This window comes from Lepidochelys olivacea (assembly GCF_965140295.1).
Source record: "Lepidochelys olivacea isolate rLepOli2 genome assembly, chromosome: 10".
Taxonomy (NCBI): domain Eukaryota; kingdom Metazoa; phylum Chordata; order Testudines; family Cheloniidae; genus Lepidochelys; species Lepidochelys olivacea.
In genome coordinates, this window is record NC_140420.1 from 30,370,866 (window position 1) to 30,392,076 (window position 21,211).

The 21,211-nt window shown below is 47.1% G+C and overlaps 1 protein-coding gene across 4 annotated transcripts in view; it reads right to left on the reverse strand.

The window, feature by feature from the left end:
• LOC311527015 (syntaxin-binding protein 4-like) overlaps window positions 1-19,651 on the reverse strand; it is a 119,936-nt gene extending 100,285 nt beyond the window's left edge. Inside the window, exon 1 of one of the 4 annotated variants that reach the window (XM_084640546.1) lies at window positions 19,312-19,647. In XM_084640546.1, the coding sequence (XP_084496672.1) occupies window positions 19,312-19,376 (65 nt within the window). In that variant the 5' untranslated portion in view covers window positions 19,377-19,647. Of the gene's footprint in view, window positions 1-18,365; window positions 18,424-19,311 lie in introns of those variants that run through there. The other 3 variants (XM_084640543.1, XM_084640545.1, XM_084640547.1) reach the window with 3 other exon arrangements.
• Between the last annotated feature and the right edge of the window lie 1,560 nt (window positions 19,652-21,211).

A 21,211-nucleotide genomic window follows, 5' to 3' on the forward strand; every position in this document is an offset into this window, starting at 1 on the left:
GCCCCTGACCATTTCCTCTGGTGTGGTTGTTCATTTACAGTAGTTCTCTTGGAAGTGGCCCCAAGGATGCTTGCTTCCCACCCCTGCCTCTACAGGGATGTGGGGGGAACTTGTGAAAAAAACTAGGCTTATAACTGCTGCAGCTCAATCAGAACTACGACACACTGTGCTGCACACAAAACACTATCCTAAAAATAAATTCATAGGTTCAGAGATTAAGTGATCATCATGGTCCCTTCTGGTCTTGCAGTCTGACATCCTGCCTGACACGGGCCAGAAGACTTCCTGCTTCAACTAGAGAATGGTTTTTAAAAAGAAAAATCCAGTCTCGATTTTAAAGTTTCCAGTGGTGGAGAATCCACCACAGCCCTTGGTAAACTTAATTACCTTCCCTGTGAAAAGTCTGCACCTTACTTCTAACCTGAATCGATCTGGTTTCAACTTCCAGCCTTGGAACTTGTTAAACCCTTTTTCTGCTAGATTGACAAGAAAGGGCTCTTCAAATTCCTCTTCCTCATTTAGGTACTTATAGAACGTGATCAAGTCACTTCTTAACTGTCTCTTGGAAAGATAAATAGATTGAGCTCCTGGAGTCTTCCACTATCAGACAGGTCTCCCAACCCTTTAATCATTCTTGTGCATCGTCTTTGAACCCTCTCCGATTTTTTCAACATTCTTCTTGAATTGTTGATGTCAAACCTGTTCACAGTGTTCCAGTAGTGGTCACACCAATACCAAACACAGAGGCGATATATTCTCTCTATTCCCACTTGATATTCCCTCTTTATACATCCAAGGATCCAATTAGCCCATTTGGCCACATCACTGCACTGGGAGCTCCTCATGTTCAGCTGATTATCTACCTTGACCCCCAAGTCTACCCATCTTAACTCAGTTTTTGTTCTGTTTTTATTCAGTCACAACTCAGACAACATCCCACTAAACCCAACAAGTGATTGAATGAGCAAAAATTTCAGGATCTGGCTCCTCAATAATATTTTTGTCTATATTTAGATTGTGTAGATTATTTGAAGAAGTTAAAAAAAAAGTCACACTCTCTCATGCAGCCATTATCCCAACACAGTTTTCAAATGTCACTGACTATTAAGATAGTATGTGTAGTTTTCAGAAGGAGGAAATCAAAAGTAGTCAGCCCAACTTCATAAAGAAAATTCTGTGCAATCCTTCTTTTTGAGGACTGAAGAACCTCAAACAAATGTGGGTTTATAGACCAAAGCAGATTTGAGAGATGGTTTTCAAAATGGTTAGACTTTCCCCTTAAGTAAAATACACAGCTTCACATGCCCCTTCAAAGTTCAATATTTCCACGTACAAAAAATACCTCATCTGGTTAATTTCCCTTCCCTCTCTCCTCACCCCAAATATCATCTAAGAATATAGGAACGGCCATACCAGGTCAGACCAATGGCTCATCTAGCCCAGTACCCTGTCCTCCGACAGTGGCCAATGCCAGGTACTCCAGAGGGAATAAACAGAACCGAGCAATTATCCAGTGATCCATCCTCTGTTGTCTAGTACCAACATCTGGTAGTCAGAGCCTGGACATCGTGGCTCATAGTCATCGATGGACCTCTCCTCAATCAACTTATCTAATTCTTTTTTGAACCCAGTTACACTCTTGCGCTTCACAACATCCCTTGGCAACAGGCAAAGTGAAATAAGAAATTTCAGGAAGACAAGCATTTCTCTTACAAAGTTTGAAGAGAGGGTAAACAAGCTATCAGCGGCTCTGTGATGAGGTTGTTTGTGTAGTACCTATGTATCCAAGTGAGACAAACATTCTATAAGTACCGTATGTACCAACATCTGTTTCAGTCCAAATCGCCAGATGTGTTGACTTGAGATCAAGATTAACGGAATGTAAATATCTCATTTTTGGAAGCTTTAACAAGCTCTTTTTTCTTTCAAAACCACTCAAGTTATTGCGGCATGTTCCTCGATAGCGCCCCCCTGCAAGTTCAGTTTGACTGGGATTGCCCCCGCATTTGCAATCCTTGCTCTTCTGCTCCCAACCTTCTCTCACAAAGCAAAAGGTTAATCTGCTTTTCTAGCTTGCTGTAATTTGGGGAAGAGTCAGAAACTCTGTCTTTCTACAATTGAAGTCTAATCTCTCAGCCCTTTAGAAACAGATCTGCTTAGTTTAAGTGGCTATTGTGGACAAACAAAAGGCTCTAGCTTCCTTCCTGGAACAGTTTCTGAGGTTGATTTGATGGTTTAATTTTACAGCCATGCTTCCTCCATCCTACTCGCCCAAATCTGCCCTCAGCTCTCGAGAGCTCCTTACAGCTTGCCCTTCCCAGCACCCCTATTGCCCTTCAAGGTCTGGGGGACAGTAACGTCAATTTATCTCATGCTTTTCCAAAGAGGGAAACATGCACTGCTGCCCTTTGAAGTCCCCCTTCCAAGGTTTCACCCATACCACATCCCAGCCATGATCAGAGGTCACTGCAGACATGATGCAGAGCGTCCCCCACATTTAGCATTTTCTCTTCTTCTCTCACCTTCCTCTAAAACCCATCACTGCCATTGGGCAAGAGTCTCATACACCCAGTCATGGCTGCATAGTAACACATCCACAAATGCTCCCACGGCCCCCAGTGAGACTACTCGGGGAGTAAGGGTGGACCTCAGAATTCATGCTACTATTTATCTGACCTTCAGTGAGCAGACAGCTCCACTTGGATCTCCTGCACCACAGTTCTGCCAAGACATTAATGTAGCATTTTTGCTAGGATTGCACAGAGGGGTACAAACTGCCAATCTAAATTACACCAAGGGTCCATCTAGCCTACTGTCCTGTCTGACAAAGGCCAAAGCCAAATGCATCAAAGGACAGTAAAATCCCTATAGCGCATCTAACAGCACAATAACATACCAATAGGTTGGGAAATTTTCATGACACTAGTTCATGATTAGTTTATACATTGAAGTGTGAGGACTAATAGCCTTTGCAAGGTTTCTTCTATTATTACTCTTCATAAATCTTTTCTTTTACTGTTATTAAGCCATTTGTCTCAGTCTTGTCGCACTGAGTTCCCTAGAACACATATTGTGCAAAGAGTGAAATAAACACAACGTGCCCAATTCATTGTTACAACTCTGGAGTTACACTGGTGTAACCCCACTGAAGTGAGAGAGTAGAGAATCAAGAACTATAGATCTAATTTTGACTCCAATCCAGTGGACGTGTGTGTGTGTGTGTGTGTGTACACAAACACAGAGATTTACATACACACACACACGTTCTTTCTTGCCCTGAATTATAAGGAAACCTATTTTAAATGCAGTAGAAACTCAGCTGTATCTAAAAAATATTGTATTCATTCAAGTAAACAAGTTGATACGCACGCACACAAACAAACAATATTAAGAAAAATAAAATACTCCAGCTAAAATCAATCAGCTCTTAGTCAGTCAGCAAATCAGATGTATTAAGGGTTAACAGGATTACTAAGTCCCCTAGGTTTCCGAATCCCCTCAGCTGCAGGATTTCACTGGTTATAAACTTATTAACAAAAGCAGGTTGTTCCTTCCAGACTGGAAGAACTGAAAGCTAAGATCCCTTCTCTCCCCAGGCATCCAGTCTAGACTCCATCTGCCAGCCTGCAAATACTTTCTGCCCTCTGGGTTAAGCTGTCTGGGTCCCCTGATGGGCAGCAAATTAATTGGGGAAAATAAGAGGCCGACAGCAGGAAACCAAAGGGAGATAAGTCCCAATGATTCCAAAGCCCACTGAAAAATTCACTGTACATGGAAGAAAAGCAGCAGGGGAAGAGAAGCAGCTGCCTAAGGAAAGGAACAGGGATGTTAAAATAAAGTCCTCAGGGCCAAATCCTAGTCCCATTTGATTTAGTTGGACAAACCCCATAGATTTCCTTAGGACAAGGATCTTACCCTCTGGCTCCAATGAGATCTAACTGCAGAGTGGAAATATAAAAAGAAAAATCATGAAGAACATTTTGTGGAAATAGTTTCTTGGGTTCCCCCGTGGCAAAAAATTGCACGTTTCACCAACCTTTTCTGTTGAACTTTTGACGTAAGAAAAACTTCTAATAGCCCTTGAGCTGCTTGGAAAAAAGAGGTAAGTGGGAAAGTTCTCTCCCTTTTCTTTTTGGTCAAAATAGGCCTTTTGATCAAAGTAGGAATCAAAAAACAAAAATCAGGAAAACTGAGACCAGCGCTTGTTCTAGCGGTTGATGGAACCCTGCCCCCGTGGAGACCAAACAGCATAACACCCAATGCCTTCTGAGAAAGAGGCCTCATGTTCTCAGGCTGAAAGGGATCGAATCTGCCTGACAGACTGGCATAAGGCCCTGATTCGGCAATGGGTGGGCCTCTATGCTAAGCCCTGAGGAAACCAAAGGGCCTGTGAGGCCTCGGGTACCATGGGAAGAAGCATGAAGGGGCTTGTCCAAGCATTGTAACTTGTAGGATTGGGGCCAAATCAGTAATAATTCCACTCAAGTCAATGGAGCTACCTAGGCACACCGGACAGCAGGAGCCAGTCCCAGGCAGCACCGTGTGTGTTTTCCTTTACGAGCCCACACGGAAGCTGCCCCATTTCTCCTTATGCCCACCAAGGCCTCCTCCCTCCCGGTGTCTGCTTTTGAAAGATAGCCTGTCGGCTGCTGACGCCACCTTCTGCCACCGAAGCCAATGGGTTATTCCAACACTTCCTTCATTGGCCGGAGAAGGAAAACGCCATACCAGATCCCTTCATCCATTATCACTCAGTCACATTTCTGTGGGCCATCACAGAGCGGTGATCAGTCTCTACCCAACAGAGCTTGCAGCGTAAATAATACAATAGCTCTCATGACCTGTCTAGGAGCTGCCCCACCCCACAGTGGCTGAGCGGGTTTCATCTCTCCCTCCTCACAACCCCACTCCTGGCAAGGATCTCAGTAACATTCCAGTTGCTACTGAACAGTAATCTGATTTTTCTCAATCTCCCCTGCATTAGAAGTGCTCTTTCCCTCCTCTTTCCTTCGTCCCGTTTCTCCTCTCCTTTCTCTTTTTAGTAAGTCTTGTTCTCACCTGTCACAGCCCTTTCCCCACCCCTGCCTATGTCAGCAGCACGGCTCGACTCCTTCGGCTTCTTTGATTCCTTTCTCCAGCCCAGTTGCACCATCTTACTGCTCATTGTGCTCCTGGCTGTATTTCAGCGAGGGAGATCTACATCTATAAAGCAGCTTCACTGGCCCCCTTCAAATCCCTCCTTTGCTGGGACAAACTCCACAGTGGTCAGACAGCTGGTGTGCTGAGATCACTGCCTGGTCATGCTGAGCAGTATCATTTCATTGTTTCTTTGTGCACCCCACATCTGTCTGAATCCACCTTATACTGAATCTTGTCTTATACTTAGATTGTGAGCTACTGGGGCAGGAACTGTGTTTCTGTTCCATGTTAGTACAGCACCCAGCACAATGCTAGCACCAATACAAATAACATGGCAAGGCACAGACTTGCAAAAAAATCTATCCAGCCAAGGCAAGTCATCACTTTTGATGGGCAGATAATTTCTCATTTGTTTTATCCTCACTGTTGGAGAGGATGATATTTGTATCTAAGCTGTACATTTCATGACAATTTTGCAAAGCTGACTTCGCTTCCACTGGAGGATCTCAAAGTGCTTTATAAGCATTAATGAATTAAGCCTCATAGTTGAGCCTGATCCAAATCCCATCAACTGACTTCAGTAGGCTTTCAATCAGGCCCAGTGCCCCCAGGTAGGCCAGCAGTATTGCGCCCATTTTACGGATGGGAAAACTGAGTCATGGAGACACAAAATTAAATGCCCAAGATCACAGCAACATAGCCAGAAACTGAACCTAAGGGCACTGGCTTCCAGTCCCCGGCCACTAATCACTGCCTAGGACACAGATTTTAGAACTTGCTCTGTTCACTCATCTGTGCAGGGGAAAGGTTGCCCAAGTGTAACTTCCCAGCAGGTGTGACTGCACAAAAAGTACCAGGGTATGGGTCAGTTTAGTTAATCTGTTCATTCATTCATTCCAGACACTATAACAAATTAATCTTTTAATCAGTAGCAGAGTTGGGCCACATTTATCAAAGTGATGGGGCAGCGTTATCTCACTTGCCATCTGTTTGCTGCCCTGAAGAGCTCGCTTTCTGGACAAAATACTAAGCAAAGTATAAGGCCAGCAGAACACCACCCAGCCCATCTGGCACTTTTCACACACGGGGGATCCTGGAGGGAGCTTGGCTTTCCCCTAAGCCGACAATCAACAGGACTAATCAGACACATACTGTAGCAGAAACAGAGCAGCTTCTGCTAGGCAGATTGCTGCACAAACTCTTCAGGCAGCTAAATCCAGCAGAGCTTTTCTCCGGATACAGGGTTGGGTCTGAAATTGTGTACTGGAGAGGAGAGCAAACTTTTGGGGAGAGGAAGCTTTTCACCCACCTGATTTGCAATCCCATGAAAATGAAGTCAGGTGAGGTCTGAGGGACTTTGGCGCCATGCCCACAAATTGTGAAGATACACTAACGGGTTGGGTTTTGCTGAGGGTGTTTTTTAAAGCATTTAGGCAGATTGTCGTTGTTTAACAGTGTGTCTGTATAGGAACTTGTATAGCCCTCTGTCAAGGTTCCTTCCCCACTCTGAACTCTAGGGTACAGATGGGGGGAACCTGCATGAAAGACCCCCTAAGCTTATTCTTACCAGCTTAGGTTAAAAACTTCCCCAAGGTACAAACGTTGCCTTCTCCTTGAACAGTACGCTACCACCACCAAGCGTTTTAAACAAAGAACAGGGAAAGAGACCACTTGGAGATGTCTTCCCCCCAAAATATCCCCCAAGCCCTACACCCCCTTTCCTGGGGAAGACTTGATAATAATCCTCACCAATTTGTACAAGTGAACACAGACCCAACCCCTTGGATCTTAAGAACAATGAAAAAGCAATCAGGTTCTTAAAAGAAGAATTTTAATTAAAGAAAAGGTAAAAGAATCACCTCTGTAAAATCAGGATGGTAAATACCTTACAGGGTAATCAGATTCAAAACACAGAGAATCCCTCTAGGCAAAACCTTAAATTACAAAAAACAGGAATAAACCTCCTTCTTAACACAGGGAAAATTCACATAAATCAAAAGATAAACTAATCCGCCTTGCCTGGCTTACCTATACTGGTTGCAAGATTGGAGACTTGGATTAGGATGGATTGGAGAAGATGGATTTCTGCCGGGCCTCTCTCAGTCCCAAGAGAGAACCACCATGAAACAAAGAGCACAAACAAAAGCCTTCCCCCTTCTTGGTCCTTTGGGTCAGGTGCCAGCCAGGTTAGCTGAGCTTCTTAACCCTTTACAGGTAACAGGATGTTGCTTCTGGCCAGGAGGGATTTTACAGCACTGTATACAGAAAGGTGGTTAACCCTTCCCTTTATATTTATGGCACGCCCCCCAAATCACAGATAGGGTGAAAACACTGGCTATGATTTCTTCCTGGAGCTTTAGGAAAAAACAGAGTTAATAAGACACATGGATCTCTAAATATACTACTAACTGTATAAAGACTAACAATATTTTCCACATCTTAAGGACGATTTGGACCAGTTGATTCCAGGAAACTTTCACAGGAAAGTGCATCAGCCACTTTGTTAGAAACTCCTGAAATGTGTTGTATGTCGAAATCAAAATCTTGGAGAGCTAAAGTCCACCAAATAAGTTTTTTGTTATTTCCCTTGGCGGCATGAAGCCACTGTAGCGCAACATGGTCGGTTTGCAGATGGAAACGCCATCCCCAAACATATGGGCGTAGCTTTTCCAAAGCGTAGGCAATGGCGTAACATTTCTTTTCACTGATTGACCAGTGGCTTTCCCTCTCAGATAGCTTCTTGCTGAGAAACATGACAGGATGGAACTCTTGATTCGGTCCTTCCTGCATTAAGACTGCTCCCACACCACACTCGGACGCATCTGTCGTTACTAAGAACAGTTTGTCAAAGTCTGGGGCCCTTAGTACAGGGTCAGACATGAGTGTCGCTTTAAGCTGGTTAAAGGCCTTCTGACACTCTTCGGTCCACTGAACGGCATTTGGCTGTTTCTTTTTGGTTACGTCTTTTAGTGGGGCGGCAATTTGGCTGTATTGCAGTACAAATCATCTGTAATAACCAGCCAAGCCTAAGAAGGATTGGACCTGTTTCTTTGAATTTGGGACAGGCCACTTTTGGACAGCACCCACTTTGGCCTGTAGGGGGTTGATAGTTCCTTGACCCACCTTCCAAGGTAAGTCACACTGTTTAGGCCTATTTGACACTTCTTAGCCTTAACAGTTAGTCCTGCCTCCCTTATGCGCTCAAAGACTTTTTATAGATGTTCCAGGTGTTCTGCCCAGGAATCCGAAAATATGGCCACATCGTCAACGTAGGTGACTGCATATTCTCCCAATCCCGCTAGGAGACCATCTACAAGTCTTTGGAAGGTGGTGGGTGCATACCACAGTCCGAAAGGGAGCACATTAAATTCACACAGCCCGACATGTGTGATGAAGGGTGACTTTTCCTTGGCAGATTCATCTTGCGGCACCTGCCAGTACCCCTCAGTTAAGTCCAAGGTAGAGATGAATTGGGCCCATCCCAGTTTCTCCAATAGTTCATCTGTGCGTGGCATTGGATAGTTGTCTGGGCGAGTTACTGCATTTAGCTTACGGCAGTCCATGCAAAAACGTATCTCCTCAACTGGTTTGGGAACTAGAACCACTGGAGATGCCCATGCACTGCCAGAGGGGCGGATTACACCCATCTGTAGCATATCCTGGATCTCCCGTTCTATAGCAGTTTTAGCTTGAGGAGACACCCGGTAAGGTTGGGCTCTAATTGGGTGAGCATTACCTGTGTCAATGGAGTGGTATGCCCGTTCAGTCAGTTCTGGGGTGGCTGAGAATGTTGGAGCGTAACTAGTGCACAGCTGCTTGATCTGCTGTCGTTACATATGCCCAAGGGTCATGGAGAGGTTCACCTCTTCCACGCCACCAACACTTTTCCCTTCGTAGTAGACACCTTCAGGCTACTCACCTTTATCTCCTCACTGGGCTGTAAACTGGCAAACCTTGAATTCTCTGAAATAAAAGGGCTTTAGAGAATTAATATGGTACACCTTAGGCTTTCGGTTGGAGGTGGGGAATGCTATGAGATAATTAACAGCTCCCAGGCACTCTTGGACCATGAATGGCCCTTCCCACGACACTTCCATTTTATGTGCCTGGAGCACCTTTAAGACCATGACGTGATCCCCTACTTTGAAGGAACGCTCTCTGGCATGTTTATCATACCAGGCTTTTTGCTCTTTTTGAGCATCCTGTAAGTTTTCTCTAGCAAGGGCTAAAGAGGTTCGGAGGGTGTTTTGTAGGTTGGTTACAAAGTCCAGAAAGTTAGTTCCTGGAGAAGGTGTAAATCCCTCCCATTGCTGCTTCACCAACTGCAATGGCCCCTTAACCTCACGGCCATATACAAGTTCAAATGGGGAAAACCCTAAACTGGGATGTGGTACAGCTCTGTAGGCAAAGAGCAACTGTTGCAAAACTAGGTCCCAATCACTGGAGTGCTCATTTATGAATTTACGTATCATGGCCCCCAAAGTTTCATTAAACTTCTCCACCATGCCATTTGTTTGATGGTGGTAAGGCGTGGCAACCAAGTGATTTACCCCAGGACCTTCCCAAAGGCTTTCCATAGTTCCTGCCAGGAAATTAGTTCCTGCATCTGTAAGGATGTCAGAGGGCCAATCTACCCTGGCAAAAATGTCTATTAGTGCCTGGCACACACTTTTAGCCCTGGTGTTGCATAGAACTACTGCTTCCGGCCATCGGGTGGCAAAATCCACGAAAGTCAGTATGTACTGCTTTCCTCTGGGTGTCTTTTTCAGAAAAGGACCCAGAATATCCACAGCTACTCGCTGATATGGAACCTCAATGATGGAGAGTGGCTTGAGAGGGGCTTTGACCTGGTCTTGGGGTTTTCCCATTCTTTGGCATACCTCACAAGATCGGACATAGGCAGAAACATCCTTACACATTCCCTCCCAATGGAATGACCTCCCCAAATAGTCTTTGGTCCTGTTCACCCCAGCATTGCCACTAGGATGATTGTGGGCTAAGCTCAAGAGCTTTCCCCGGTACTTAGTTGGAACTACCAACTGTCTCTGAGGATGCCAGTTTTCCTGGTGCCTACTAGAAAGAGTTTCCTTGTATAAAAGTCCTCTTTCTACAACAAACCAGGATCGATTTGAAGAGTTGAGAGGCGGTGGGTTGCTCCGTGCCTCCATCCAAGCTCTCTGGAGGCTTTCATCTGCTTCCTGTTCGGCCTGGAACTGTTCCCTTGATGCTGGAGACATCAGTTCCTCATTGGATTGTGGACCTAGGCTTGGTCCCTCTGGAAGTGATGCAGGTGATGGGGCTGTTTCCATTAACGATGAACCGCTCTCCGCTGGTGCACTATGGGGTATTTCAGACTCCGGCTGAGCCTCTTGTGTAGGGTCATCTGCTGCTGCTGCCAGTGCAGGCTCATGGTACCCTCTGGTGTTGGAGCTGTAGACGGAGTTGCAAGCGCTGGACTCAGTGCTGGCAGTGGTTCTGGTGCTGGTTGCTTCGGCAGTTTCGGTTCAGGGACTGGCTTTGGCTGGGTCTCTGGGACTGGATCCACTACGGCCGTTGCAGTCGTTGGCAGAGGATCCGGTTCCACCACCTCCATCTGGGTCTCTGGTAACCCAGACGGGGCCCTGGTGGAAGGCTCAGGAACAGGAATAGGTGTGGAAGCTTGCTTAGTCTGGCTGCGGGTGACCATTCCCACCCTCTTGGCCAGCTTTACCTGGTTGGCCAAGTCTTCCCCCAGCAGCATGGGAATGAGATAATCATCATAGATTGCAAAAGTCCACAGTCCTGACCAGCCCTTGTACTGGACAGGCAACTTGGCCATAGGCAAATCGAAAGAGTTGGACTTGAAGGGTTGAATTGTCACTTGGGCCTCTGGGTTGATTAAGTTGGGGTCCACTAAGGATTGGTGGATAGCTGACACCTGCGCTCCAGTGTCCCTCCACGCTGTAAACTTCTTCCCACCCACACTCACAGTTTCCCTTCGCTCTAAGGGTATCTGGGGGGCATCTGGGCCTGAGGACCTTTGGTGTGACCCCGGTGCAATGAACTGTAATCTGTTTGGGTTCTTGGGGCAGTTGGCCTTCACATGCCCCAGCTCATTACATTTAAAACATCGCCCAGTTGACTGGTCACTGGGGCAAGGTGAGTTGCTAGAGAATGGTGTGGTGGGACGATAAGGTGTCTGGGGTTTTCCGTGGGATGTAGGGGGGGGCCTTGGGTTGCCCCCGGTGATAGGGTTTTATTTCGGGTTGCCCCTTCTGATATTCGCTCCAACTGCTACTAGTTTTTTCTTTTCTGCCACCTCCACCCATTTGGCTCCAATCTCTCCCACCTCAATTACAGTTTGGGGCTTCCCATTTAGGATGTACCTTTCTATTTCCTCAGGAACACCCTCTAAGAACTGCTCTATTTGCATTAGGAAGGGCAACTCTTCTGGAGATTTAACACTTGCTCCTGATATCCAGGCATCCCAATGTTTCGCAATGTGGTTGGCATGTCGGGTAAATGACACGTCTGGTTTCCACCTTAGGGCTCTGAAACGCCGACGGGAATGCTCAGGTGTTAGCCCCGTTCTGACTCTCGCCTGGGTTTTAAAAAGTTCATAACTGTTCATGTGTTCCTTAGGCATTTCAGCCACCACCTCTGCTAAGGGTCCACTGAGCTGCGGCCTCAGCTCTACCATGTACTGGTCTGTAGAGATGCTGTACCCAAGGCAGGCCCTTTCGAAGTTTTCTAAGAAGGCCTCGGTATCATCGCCTGCCTTGTAGGTGGGGAACTTTCTGGGATGGGAAGCGGTACCTGGAGAAGGATTGCTAGGGTTGGTTGGTATATTCTGCTGAGCCCTTGCCTTCTCCATCTCCAGTGCAAGCTTCCTCTCTTTTTCCTTCTCCTCCTCCATAGCTCTCTTCTGCGCAGCTTCCTCTGCCTCCACCCTGGCTTTTTCTGCCTCCACCTCCAAGTGCCTTAAGGCCATCTGTCTATCATGCTCTTTTTGTTTCTCTTCAGCTTCAAATCTGGCCAACTCTAGTTTATTAGCTGCTTCACTGGTAGTCATTTTCCTGCTTTCTTGTGCTTAACTCTAGGTATACCCGAGAGGGGAGCAGGGGGTGGGGGGTGAGGGGAGACTTGTGAATTTCCCTGCAGGAGGTTAACTACCCTGCCTTTAGGTAGAAAAAAACTCCAGCTCAAAAAAGTTTTTTTACAAAGGGATTTTTCTAACACCTCTGTCTCCAGACAAATAGACAGAAAACCCTCTAGCTGCTCTCACCTTTAAAAAAAAAAGCTCTTCAGGTCTGAGCTTTTGGTTCAAAATGATCTCTGGTTCAAAATGATCCCACTGCTCTGCCACCATGTTAAGGTTCCTTCCACATTCTGAACTCTAGGGTACAGATGTGGGTACTTGCATGAAAGACCCTCCAAGCTTATTCTTACCAGCTTAGGTTAAAATCTTCCCCAAGGCACAAACTTTGCCTTGCCCTTGAACAGTATGCTGCCACCACCAAGCATTTTAAACAAAGAACAGGGAAAGAGACCACTTGGAGATGTCTTCCCCCCAAAATATCCCCCAAGTCCTACACCCCCTTTCCTGGGGAAGGCTTGGTAATAATCCTCACCAATTTGTACAAGTGAACACAGACCCAACCCCTTGGATATTAAGAACAATGAAAAAGCAATCAGGTTCTTAAAAGAAGAATTTTAATTAAAGAAAAGGTAAAAGAATCACCTCTGTAAAATCAGGATGGTAAATACCTTACAGGGTAATCAGATTCAAAACACAGAGAATCCCTCTAGGCAAAACCTTAAATTACAAAAAACAGGAATAAACCTCCTTCTTAACACAGGGAAAATTCACATAAATCAAAAGATAAACTAATCCGCCTTGCCTGGCTTACCTATACTGGTTGCAAGATTGGAGACTTGGATTAGGATGGATTGGAGAAGATGGATTTCTGCCGGGCCTCTCTCAGTCCCAAGAGAGAACCACCATGAAACAAAGAGCACAAACAAAAGCCTTCCCCCTTCTTGGTCCTTTGGGTCAGGTGCCAGCCAGGTTAGCTGAGCTTCTTAACCCTTTACAGGTAACAGGATGTTGCCTCTGGCCAGGAGGGATTTTACAGCACTGTATACAGAAAGGTGGTTACCCTTCCCTTTATATTTATGACACCCTCTGTTTACCTTAGGTGCTCAGATGGCCCCCATGACCATAGTACCTGAGCATCTCACAATCCTTAATGTGTTTATTAATGATCTGGATGATGGGATTAATTGCACCCTCAGCAAATTTGCAGATGACACTTGTGACAGGTTGGGTCACAGAAACCCCCTTGGGAACTACCACCTGATGTGCTGGGGCTACATCTGAGCCCGTTTTCCCTGGCAGCTTGGGACTTCAGTACCTTGCCTGGTTGTGCCAGACACGCTAGCCTGCTACAGATACAGACCCAGGTCTGAACCACATCCCCCAAAAGCTGCAATCTTAACTGAAAACAGCTTAAGAAGTGCTCCTGTTTCCAGCCTCAGATACCCAGTTCCCAATGGGATCCAAACCCCGAATAAATCCGCTTTACTCTGTATAAAGCTTATACAGGGTAAACTCATAAATTGTTCGCCCTCTATAACACTGATAGAGAGCTATGCACAGCTGTTTGCTCCCCCAGGAATTAGTACTTGCTCTGGGTTAATTAATAAGTAAAAAAGTGATTTTATTAAATATAAAATGTAGAATTTAAGTGGTTCCAAGTAACAACAGACAGAACAAAGTGAATTACCAAGCAAAATAAAATAAAACACGCACGTCTAAGCCTAATACAGTAACAACCTAAATGCTGGTAAATCTCACCCTCAGAGATGTTCCAATAAGCTTCTTTTACAGACTGGACTTCCTCCTAGTCTGGGTCCAGCAATCACTGACACCCCTGTAGTTACTGTCCTTTGTTCCAGTTTCTTTCAGGCATCTCTTTGGGGTGGAAAGGCTATCTCTTGAGCCATCTGAAGACAGAATGGAGGGATTTCCAGGGGCTTATATAGTCTCTCTCTTGTGGGTGGAAACCCCTCTTCCTCCCTGTGTAGAATCACAGCTACAAGATGGACTTTTGAAGTCACATGGGCAAGTCACATGTCCATGCATGACTCAGTTCTCTACAGGCCAAGCCATTGCCCACATGTTAGCCCGAACGTTCCCAAGAAAGCTCAGATGTGGATTGGTGTCTATCAAGGTCCATTGTTAGCCAAGTATTTCCATTTACTTGAATAACCCCTTCACACCATGTTGATCAAATCTGCAGTAAGTGCTTTCTACAGCAAATACTTTAAATACAAGCATAGAGCCAACATTCCTAACTTCAGATATAAAAATGATACATGCATACAAATAGGATGAATACATTCAGTAGAACATAACCTTTGCAAAGATATGTTACATGGCATATCTAGCATAAAACATATTCCAGTTATGTCATATTTACTCATAAGCATATTTCTATAAAGCATTATGGGGTGCAACGTCACAACACTAAGCTGGGGGAAGAGGTAGATATGCTGGAGTGTAGGGATAGGGTCCAGAGTGACCGAGGCAAATTGGAGGATTGTACCAAAGGAAATCTGATGAAGTTCAACAAGGACAAGTGCAGAGTCCTCCACTTAGGATGGAAGAATCCCATATGGCACTGCTACAGGCTAAGCAGTAGTTCTGCAGAAAAGGACCTGGGGATTTCAGTGGACGAGAAGCTGGCTATGAGTCAGCAGTGTGCCCTTGTTGCCAAAAAGCCAACGGTATATTGGGCTATATTAGTAGGAGCATTGCCAGCAGATCGAGGGATGTGATTATTCCTCTCCATTCGGCACTGGTGAGGCCACACCTGGAGTACTGTGTCCAATTTTGGTCCTCCCACTATAGAAGGGATGTGGACAAAATGGAGAGAGTCCAGCGGAGGGCAACGAAAATGATCAGGGGTCTGGGGCACATGACTTACAAGGAGAGGCTAAGGGAACTGGGGTTATTTAGTCTGCAGAAGAGAAGAGTGAAGGGGGATTTGATAGCAGCATTCAACTACCTGAAGGGGGGTTCCGAAGAGGATGGAGCTAGGCTGTTCTCAGGGTTGGCAGATGACAGAACAGGAAGCAATGGTCTCAAGCTGCAGTGGGGGAGGTCTAGGTTGGATATTAGAAAATACTATTTCACTAGGAGGGTGGTGAAGCACTAGAATGGGTTACCTAGAGAGGTGGTGGAATCTCCATTCTTTGAGGTTTTTAAGGCCCAGCCTGCCAAAGCCCTGGCTGGGATGATTTAGTTGGTATTGGTCCTGAGCAGGAGATTGGCTAGATGACCTCCTGAGGTCTCTTCCAACCCTAATATTCTATGATTCATCCTCACAACACCCTGGGGGGGGGTGCCATTATGCCCATTTTACAGCTGGAGAATTGAGGCCCAGAGAGGCTAAGTGACTTGCCCAGGGTCCCATAGGAAGGCTGTGGCAGAGCAGGAAGTTGAACCCACCTCTCCAGCTAGCACCCTAACCACTGGACCATCCTTCTTCTTTAACTGTCATAGAGGCTGAGCGCCTCAAAATTGTGAGTGGATTGTACCTTCACTATACCCATATGAGGCAGGAAAGTGTAAGCCCCCATTTTGCACACAGGGAACAAAGGCACTGATAAATTAAAGGCTTTGCCCAAGTTCACACAGGGAATCTGCAACTAAGCCAGGAACTGAACCTAGGTCTCCTGGGGCCCAGTTTAGCGTCCCATCCACTAGGTCATCCTTTCTTCCATGAGAACATGCTGATAAAAAACACTTGAGTCCTGTTTGCACTGCAGCTTCCACCAGAGACAACTCATACCTGCCAATAGTGGGGGGGAGGGGCAGAGTGAGGGCAGTGGCTTCAGCAGATATTACTGAGCATGCTCAATACAAGCCAAGCGCAAATCTGGAGGCTGGGGCGCCTCTTGCTTCCACCATTGTTCCAAAGTTCTGCTTATGGCCAATTGCTGCTACAAAAGCTTGCTCTTGTAGACAAGGCCTAAGAGGAGGATGTAGGGACTGGAAGTCATCCCCCACACCTTTTTACCTACCACGCGGTAATCTAGAGACCTCCCTATGCTCACAAGTATTTCCACTTCCACCAAGTTGGAGACGCTGGGCCAAATCCCGCTCTCCACCACACAGGTGTAAACTCAGAGTTCCAGCCCTAAAGTCAGCACAGTCAACACTGAATACACTCAAGTGTCACTAAGAGTATTAGGTGGTTCGGGTGGAATCATGAGGGAGCCAAATTCAGGAGCAGATGATGACACTGCACATGCTTTAAAAAGGAACGTCTAATGTCTTTCGGAAAGCACAATGTCTCTGCTTATTCCTGGAGGCACCTCGCACATTTCTGTGTGCCTGAAAACAATTGATTGCTTATTATTATAGCGCACCCTACAGGGCTGAGATGCACCTTTTGCATGTATTCAATACAGGCGGTGACGTGCTGGAAACTGGAGATCTGGATTTAAGTCCAGACTTCACCCTCCTTGTGGAAGCATCTCTCGGGTTTTAAGTTGTTAGAGGAGTAAAAAATTTTCCTGCAGCTGAAAAAGCAACTGAGCAATCCAAAAATATTCTTTGCTTATAACATTCTCCATCCCTCCTGGAAGGAATTTGCTAATGAATTCCAGTGGAAGCTACACAAATCTCTGTTACGTTTAGTTCAACATTCAAGTGTTAAACCATCAAAGAAAACAAATTTAAAGAGCTTAGTCTCCCCTTACTAGGTTCTTCCTTATAAGGCATAATGAAACCTTTATGGGATTATGGGGACATAAGAAGTGAATTATTTCTAGCAAAGGCAAGAGAAAGCCCTTTTCAGAAAGCTCAGGATTGCTTTTAAAGGCAAAACCCCCTGAACGTGTCTCACATGTCACTAGAAATACAGGACCAGATCCTCAACTGGAGGAAAACCAGCGTAGGGCCACTGAAGTTAACAGATCTACAGTAGGTCACACCAGCTGAGGTCCTAGCCCACTGAATCCATAATTCATCAGCCAATGAAGTCAGTCGCACTATGGGCCCAGCTTGGGTCCATTCGAGTCAATGGGAACACTCCCATTGGCTTCAATGTACACTGGAGCGGGTCCCACATATAAGTCTATGTACCATATTTACAATTAGATATTAGCCGTCTTTCCTCTGCCCAGATTTTCTGCTTCATGGAAGCATGTACCTTAGAAAGTCAGATGAAGCCCAAGGAAGTGAATGGAAAGCTGTTTTGGATTGGGCACTGGGAGGGGGACCAGGTAGCTTGGATGCTCAATTCACACAACAGTTGAGGGATGAATCAGGCCCTTGTCATTTATTTCTGATTGGTTTCAGTAACACCATGCTCTCCCTTTCTGAGGTTTTAAACACAGTTGTATATTTACTGCCAGTTTAATCAGATAATTACTCTTCTAACCAAGCAAGCACTTACAGTATCAAATGTCCTGTCAGAACCAAAACTGCATGTGTCATTTTGTGCATGGTATGAGCATCAGGGTGCTAATCAAGAATTCCTGGGTCCAAATCTGGTTCTGACACTGATTCTGGGGCTGTGGCCAGGTCCCTTAACCTATCTGCTCCTCTGTAGTTGGGTTACTACTACTTACCAGCCTGGGAGAATTAAATTAGATATTGGTGCAGATTTAAGCTGGTGGTAAATTGGCATAACTTCTTTGAGGACAATGGACCTACTTGGAATGACACCAGCTGGACAGACGATGTTAAGCACTAATTTTCCAGCACATTCCCCATTTATGATGGCGACAGTATTTGCATATGGAATGCAGGAGTCATACACTGTACCAGGCAGGCTTCCTTCCAACTGCCCCATTTGGGAAATTAACTAGTTTACTCAACCTCAAGTGGAATTTAGAGAGAATTGAGCATCCAAGCTACCTGGTCCTCCTCCTAGTGCCCAATCCAAAACAGCCTTCCATTCACTTCATTAGGCCTCAGATCAGACCCATAGCAAGGCACTGCTAGTTGCATATGGATGTGGGGTGTGCATCTGCCTTTGACCAGATACCACCACTCATTTCATTTGCGGTCTCAGACTGGACTTGTGCAGCAGGATCCAGGGGCCTGATCCCCTTTGCCTAGGCCACATTCCACTATTTAAACCTAGACAAAATGGATGGGAAATGCTACCAGATCTGAATGGGAGCAGAAGGACAAATGACTCTGCAAGCTGAAGAGACCCTCGGAGCCTTACCCATTTCTGCTTGTTAGTGTCCTGGAACAAGGACTGTTCAAAAAGTAGCAGCTCAGCTCCAGAGTCTATCAAACCCTCTTCCTTTCCTTGCCACAGGCTACTGGTTTATTTTAAGTCATTTTTAGTTGCATTTGTCCTTCCATGGGGTGGTTCTCCAGTTATCAACCTGAGAGGAAGTAATTGGCGAGAGTCTTGGTGCAGGTTCCTAGAATCTCATGGAGTTGTCCTAGTCCTAGGAGCTCTTGTTTCTATGATCCCAAGCTAGGGGGTTAGCATACCCCAGGTGCCAGTTTAGCATTTCTAGGGTATCACACCTGGAAGCTGGCTGGCAAATGTATCTTTTAAACTCAGTCCCTTCTAGTGTAAGAGTCTCGGAGCAGGGAACCAGTTCAATTCTGCTGCCTTTTCTACTGGTGCAACTCGATTGGCGCCGCTGGGGACAAGGCTGCAATGTCCCTTTCGAAATGTTTTGTGCACACTTACGATCCCAAACAAACGCTACTGGCTTAGAGAGAGGTCACAAAACGAGGGGCTGGGAGCCAAGAGCTTTGGGGAGATATTCCCACCCCTGTGGGACCCTTGGCAAAGCTTTTCACCTCGCTCTACTTCAGTTCCCCCAACCAGAAAGACAACCCCAGTGACCCATCTCACAGAGGAAGGGGGCTGAAGCCTAGTGGCCTTAAATAGTCGAGCCTTGTAAAGGGTGGCTGGAAGAAGGAAGTTAGAGGAATGCACCTGCTCTCCTTTCAGGGGACCTGCAAAGCGACTCCAAGCAGCGCCCTTCCCCGATCACAAGTCAACGCGATCTCCTCGGGACCCCCCCGCGATGGGTCCATTCCCGCTGGGCTGTGCGCCGCCGCAGGCGGCAGAAACACCCGGCCCTTTCCCCTGGGCCAGCGCTCCGCTCCGCGGCGCCCCCTCCCGGCCGGGCCAGCAGCCCGCTTACCAGTAGATGAGAGAGAGCCCGTCGAAGCGCTCCAGGTCCCTGCCCGGAGGCCGCAGATAGGACATTCTCCGCGGCCCGCAGTCACTCGGCCTGGGCACAGCTCCCGGCCAGCGCCCGGCCCGGGGCGCGGCGCCCGCTGCAGCGCCCCGCGGCCATGTGGCTGCAGCGAGGGGCTCCCTCCGGCCGCGCTCGCTCTGCCTCTCCGCGTCCTGCTGCTGCTGCCGCCGCCGCCCCCGGCTGGCCACCGCGGCTTTTCACTGCAGCGCGACGCGCCTAATCCCAGCCGGCCGGGCCATGTGACGGGCTCCGGCCCCGCAGGCGCGGCGGGGCTCCAGCGATCCCCGCCGCTGGCAGGGCTAGCGACAGCTGGCGCGGCTCGCGGCTTAATCCTGAATGGCAGAGCCGCCGGCAAGGGCAGGCTCCGGCTCGAGGGCTGCCAAGGCTGGAGCGCCGGCGCCGGGCAAGCAGGGGCCAGCTGGGCGCTGCCTCGCGCCGCCTCTCCCTGGATGCGCCAGAAAGGCAATGGTAGCACCTCTTCAAGGGGGTCGCACGTGCGAGGTCCATGCAAAGGGAGTGCTCCTGGGGTCCTGTACGGAGAGGGGTGTTTGTACATTTCCACTGCAGCTCTAAAAACAGCTCTGAACAGGTCTAGAAAAGGGGGCTGAGTACCAGGGATATCCTTACAACGCCCCCCTCCACCCCCCAGTGGGGATGTAATCCCACCCCCTGAATTTCCTCAACACCCCTCCCCCCCATGGTCAACTAGTTACAGTGGTGCCAATTTAGTCATTGGTTGGAAATCACTGGCTGCCCAGAGCCCGACCCAGCTCATTGCACGAATGGGGCGGGTGTGTATGACCCAGGCTGCTGCTGCTTCGAATAATCTGGGGCTGCTTCACAGAGGCCTCAGAAGGGAAATCCCATGTACACAGGAGTGGAGATGGCTCCGCCCTGTAGCAAGCACTACAGGGCAATAGTCATTAACATGGACCAGGCTGGCTGGCTCTACAGCAGCTGGAGAAAGAGCAGGATTTATTATTATGTAGGGTGTAATTGGGCTAGTGGCATTAAAAGCGGTAATCTAGGAATAAAAAGCGCAGTGACTGAGTATTAGAGGGGCCAGTACCATTTGATGGCCATTCAGTCCTTTGGACCAGGGTTTCTCAAACTTTTGTATTGGTGACCCCTTTCACAGAGCATTATAAATGCTGAGGGCAAAGCGGGTTTTGAGATAGGGGCTGACAGCTCGTGACCCCCACTTTGAGAGCCCCTGCTTTAGACATAACACTGCTTTAGTGAGATGAGCAGCTGACATCTTAACCGAGAGTCAGAAAAACAAACCTACAATCTATACAGTAACTGTGCTCACTGCTCCTGGCCTAGAGCCTCAGAAAAGGGGAACTTGTTTATGATACTGCCAAACCCAAGTCTTCAAAAGTTATGAGATTTATGTAGCGATACCATCATCGAAAGATGGTTTGGGTTGATTTTATTTGCATTCTGGTCATAGTTTGGTCACTTTTCAAGCTTTTCTCCACAAGCCCAGAGGCGAGAAACTTACTTTTAATTTTGTAAAGTCAATCTGAGATTCCCAGTTAATTTTAGGAGCTGGGTGCCATCCAGACCAGTGAGGGGTTATTTCATTACTTGCCCTGTAAGCCCAAGTCCTCTGGTGCTGCAGCTCCCTGCCTGGGGCTGCTCAGTCAGCAACATGGATGCACTCTGTCTGTATGCTGTGCGACCCTCATCCCATAATGGGACAGCAGTTTGCCTCCTGCAGCAACACAGTCACTCCCTAGTTTCCACCAGCATTAGTAGTGGCAAGATGACCCCCACACCGTCCCATCCTGGACTGTCCCCAAAACCACGTGCTCTAGTGTCCAGCCCTTTCCACAAAGAT